The 5,029-nt window shown below is 44.3% G+C and overlaps 1 protein-coding gene across 4 annotated transcripts; it reads right to left on the reverse strand.

The window, feature by feature from the left end:
- Positions 1-5,029, reverse strand: si:ch211-274p24.4 (coiled-coil domain-containing protein 92). Of its 4 annotated transcripts, none has more exons than XM_040032010.1 (4): positions 4,617-5,029; positions 4,080-4,280; positions 3,941-3,988; positions 1-1,588 (listed from the first exon to the last, which is right to left on the reverse strand). In XM_040032010.1, exons 1-4 carry the CDS (start codon positions 4,654-4,656, stop codon positions 873-875), a joined length of 1,005 nt encoding a protein of 334 aa, XP_039887944.1. In that variant the 5' UTR covers positions 4,657-5,029; the 3' UTR covers positions 1-872. The 4 variants fall into 4 exon arrangements, with proteins under 4 accessions (XP_039887944.1, XP_039887945.1, XP_039887947.1 ...); XM_040032011.1 differs by having other exon boundaries at positions 4,092-4,280; positions 4,617-5,026; XM_040032013.1 differs by having other exon boundaries at positions 4,080-4,240; positions 4,617-5,021.

Here is a 5,029-nt window from a genome sequence, read left to right on the forward strand (position 1 = left end):
CAATTTTTTGCTGTTTCTACATCCAATAACTTAATCACTTTCACTAGAGTGATTAATGCCAGGTCATCATTGGAATAGATTGAGCTATTCACCTCAATTTTAAGATCCTTGTGTTTTCTGTGTTTGCGTTTGACCTTTCTATCTATTTTATCAGCATTTCTTTTGCCTACTTATGTATGACCTAAGCCTGGAATAAAGATTTGGATGATGCACTTTCCCCCTACCTTTGTGTCCTTAAAGAATCTTCTAAGGAAACATGTAATGAATATAAAATAAATTATTACAGCTTAGTGGGAGACTTGACTAGGGCAGAGAACTCGCTAATGTTATTAGAAGCAGCCTAAGAAGTCAACTATAGAACAAAAAACATGACCACATAACTTTTGGCCATTAACAGGCACATTGCATGGATTTAATAAAGTGCGAATGATTACAAAATGTCCCTAAGCCTTTCAGAGTGACTCTCCAAACCTGCAGTACAGCTTGTGCAGTGAGAAAGCAGACAGCCACTTTATCGGCACGGTGTCGGCGTTCATGAACCCAGAGGCAAGGCTACTAATTATAGGAAAAAAGCTGTGATCAACAGTGTTTAAATCAAAAGGCATCCAAATGAAGCCATTAATCTTCTTTGCTTTTTTTGCCCTGTTTCTTCACACTTTCAGACTATATGCTGCACCATCAATGTGACAAATTCACCTAATAACGTCTACGTGTAGGTTGGATCACGCACTCCTGCACAACTTAACTCTAACCTCCCAAAATCTACACACAATCACAAGGTTACATCGCTCTCATCTGGATCTTTTTCTAGTATAACTGCATCAGACATTAGCTGAGACCTGTTGGAAGACAACTCCACCTCCCTGTCTTCATCACAGAGCAGTTTCTCCCTCCCCTGCTCCCATGTCCACCCTCCTGGGCACCCTGCTGTCATCAATATCCTCCCATTCGTCCTCCAGCCCTTCTCCATCCTGTGATCTGACTGGCTGGTGCATGCGGAGGAGGCGGTACCTAAGTGGCACCAGGAAGAGGGCGGGGTCAGGCATGGGGTGTGGCTGCTGTGGTGATGTCACTCTCTCCTGCGGGACGCAAGCCCTGACCCTCTCCTCTCTTACGCTGATGCGCATCCTCTGCCTTGCCTCTGATTGGCTGGGAGAGACAGGAGGAGGTGGAGACAGTAGCCAGTCTGAGCTCTCCCCTTCACCATCTTCATCATCTTCATCCTCCTCTTCTTCCTCTTCCTCCTCCTCCTGCTCCTTTCCTCTGGCCTCCTCCTCTCCCTCAGGAGCAGACCCACTGCTCTGCTGCTGCTGGAACAGTTTTAACCGTGCAGTGTGCAGCTCGTGACAGAGGGTCGTGGTCGTGACATTTTGCCGCTGAAGCTCACGACTCAGCAGTGTGATCTTGTGGCTTCGACGTTTCAGCTCCTCTAAGAAACGTCGCTCTTCTTCTCTGAGGCTCCTCCCGAGTGCCGATGCCCGTGCCCGGCTGGCCCGCAGTTCCCCCCGTGCAGCGACCATCATGCAGTGCTGGTCCTGTAGAAGTCGCTCTGCAGCATCACAACGTGCCGCCAGCTCTGCCTCCTCCTCTGTGAAGCATATATGAAAACACAAACACACAGAAATGCAGGTTCAGTGGATACTAAAGCTATGAGATACACTACAAATTATGAGGGGTTCACTGTTTACCTTCTAGTGCCAGACTTTGGTCTGTTTTTCTGTGCTTAATATCTGTTGATTCATCTACTTAACCATTCATTCTTATCTTATTCTGCATGAATTTCACTTTTCACTGTGTCTTTCTGTCTACTTTTGCTTATCAGTCAGTGAAACCTGGCCCAATAATTAAAAAAAAAAAATCTATTATTTAGATCACATTTTGCATCAGAGCTTACGGTACAGGGTACAATCACAAAGTTCCAAAACCTTCAGTTTGGCAGATCTCCACCTGCATGCATTATTGTGCATTAGGGACCATTTCCAGCACTGTGTAGTAGCTGTAACTCTTAGTTTCTCTTTGCCAACATAAAAAGGATTTGTTTGACAGCACTCAGCACCTTAGTTGAGTCCAAGGACTCGATTAAGATCGATCTAAGAAGGTGAATTACAGATTTACACATGTCAGGAATGCCTCTTGGAGCCAGTTCTAAACATCTGCACATTCCAACATCAGTTCAACCAACTGTAAGTACAGCTTTTTCAGAGAACCCACACTGTCACCCTCAGATTAGTGGAAACTGGTTAGGTTGTTCCAGAATGGTAAATGGCCTGCATTTGTATAGCGCTTTTCTAGTCCCTAAGGACCCCAAAGCGCTTCACACTACATTCAGTCATTCACCCATTCACACACATTCACACACTGGCGATGGCAAGCTACATTGTAGCCACAGCTGCCCTGGGGCGCACTGACAAAGGCGAGGCTGCCGGACACTGGCGCCACCGGGCCCTCTGACCACCACCAGTAGGCAAACATGGGGTTAGTATCTTGCCCAAGGATATTTGGCATGCAGTCAGGAGGCAGCCTGGGATCGAACCACCACCGAAGAATAATCAGGAACCAGCAAGGCTCAAGCCTCCCATGAACTGGAAACTGCTGGAATACCAGCATCACTATCCACAGTGAAGTGAGTTTTATATCACCAAGGACTGGGAGGATTTCAACCAAGAAAGAAGCACACCTTCAAGGTAGAGGCCCACAGAGACGAGCCAAACGCCTTCTGGGGAAAATGTGATGGTCAGACGAGACAAAGATTGAGCTGTTTCGCCACAATGAATAAAGGTGTGTTCGCAGGAGTAAAGGTGAGGCTTTCAAACCTAAGAACAGTGTAGCAAATGTGAAGCATGGTGGTGGTAGCATCATGCTCTGGGGCTGTTTGCTGTGATACCGGTACATTAGAATGGAATAATGAGTGATTGAGTGTTCCCACAGGATGATGATTACAAACACATCAAATCTGAATTTGGATATCTGGAAAAGCAAGCTAACATTAAGCTTCTGAAGTCCCAACCTCAACACTATTGAAAATTTGTGGGTCTGTGCCAGGAAACCAATTCTGCCAAGAAACGTGGTCAAACATGCAGCCAGAATTATGAGGCTGAATGTCTTGACTATGATTTGAAAACCAAACTGGGGTTGTTAGTGGGAATGTCTACATTGTCAAAGGCGACACATCAGGTCAGAATCATGACTGGGGAACACCATGCATTAAAAACATGCTACATCAGCAGAACTACCACTTATCGCCCACCCCACTCACCAAGTTTGAAAACTTTCTACTTTGTCTCCCTCTCCCAAATGAAATTAAAGATTAAGGGTAGCTGTTTTGACCACATCAAGAATCAAATCAAGAGAGACATGAGTCTAATTTGTCAGTATTATACTACAGTACTATATAGTGGCAGACACACTGGAAGCAGAGTGCTACCTAAGAGGTATATCTACAAAGTAAGGGCTAAATTTCAGTGAGCTAGGATCTTTAATTATTTTTTTAGAAGAGTCGCAAAACTTTATAATCTCACGTCATTTTGATAACTTTATTTGATATATTTTAAATATGCAACTCAAAATGCTAACAACAAACCAATATCATCATGTACTGCTACAAATAAGTCAACACTGGGATCTAAAGACATAACTTTTTATTTCCCTAGGCTCATTTTTAACTATGACAGCAGCTAATCCAGCTGATAACTGAAAAACAAGATTTTAAATCACGGTATTTAAAATCTATTATCGACTTGTAGCTCTGCTTTGTGACAATTTACAATAAATATAGATTTTATAAACATTAGCAAGATTGCCCTGTCAGTGTAACCCTGTTAATTCTCAGTTGTCCTCTGCCCATCTTTTCTTTTTTAGATCTCTACAGCTATGATATAAAGTTTCAGCGTCTCTCATATATCATTTTTCCCTTGCTCAGCAAGGGTTTGTAATTTCTCACCTGCTGTGTTTCTGTCGGGAAACCTGGAGTCCAGCTCACAGCTCAGCTCTGCAGGCAAGAAAGGAAGTAGTACAACAGGCTGGCAGACAGACAAATATAAGACAAGTAAGCACATAATGAGATGGCAAGAGCAGTTCACCTGTACACTGACCGTGACAGCGCCTCTTCAGGTGTGTGATCTCCAGCTGCAGGCCAGTCAGCATGGCCAGGTGCTCCTGCTTCAGGAAGGTGATGCCTCTCTCCACACTGGCCACCTGCTGCTCGAGCCTCCCGGCATCCATGGCCGAACCCCTACAGAACCTGTGCACAGATGTTGATGGCTGGTTTGTCTTTGGATTGGCTGCAAGATTTATTACCACAGCTGTTTATATTAGTGTCGCAGTTTCAATGCTGGCATTGAGTAATACTTGCAAGCGAACACTTAAAATAAGATTATATCACTCAATGATATCTATTAGTAATTATGCATTTGTCTTCATGCAATATAGCATAACTGCTGTTATATTACAATGCTTTTCTACATCATTTAAGGGTTTTTAATGCATTTCTATGCATCTGCTTCTTGGGTGATTTGACAGTAGCCTGCTCTTATTTAATATTATCAGTTTTATGAGCTTTCTCATTTCTGCACGTTTACTCAGTCTCTCATTTATCTCCATCACTGGCTGTGGCCTACCGTGATACTGAAACGATATCCTCTCCAAAGCGTCTGTCATGGATCTCCGTATAGATTTGGCTCTTTATTTCCCGTCCTTGATGGAGCAGAAACGCAGAAAACAAAAGGCCCGTGCAAAGCGATCAGTCTGCAAAAGCGCTCGCTTGTTTTCTTCTCCGGGACGACACGATTCGCTCTCCGGGAATGAATGAATCCTACTGCAGGCTGAGTCGAAACAACCTCCTCGTAACCTTCTGGTTATTGGCTACGTGCAGCGCGGTGATGTATTCACAACAAAAGCACCACGGAGTGTGAGGTTGTCGGTGCCACGGAGCAGCACCAGGAGGAGGAGGAGCTTCTTGAAATCTAACCCGCTCTAAATGCCTCAAAATTCACCAATAAGCCTACAACAGTTCATCTTTACTGCAACGTGA

This window comes from Simochromis diagramma, unplaced genomic scaffold (genome assembly GCF_900408965.1).
Source record: "Simochromis diagramma unplaced genomic scaffold, fSimDia1.1 OVJJ01000216.1, whole genome shotgun sequence".
Lineage (NCBI taxonomy): Eukaryota > Metazoa > Chordata > Actinopteri > Cichliformes > Cichlidae > Simochromis > Simochromis diagramma.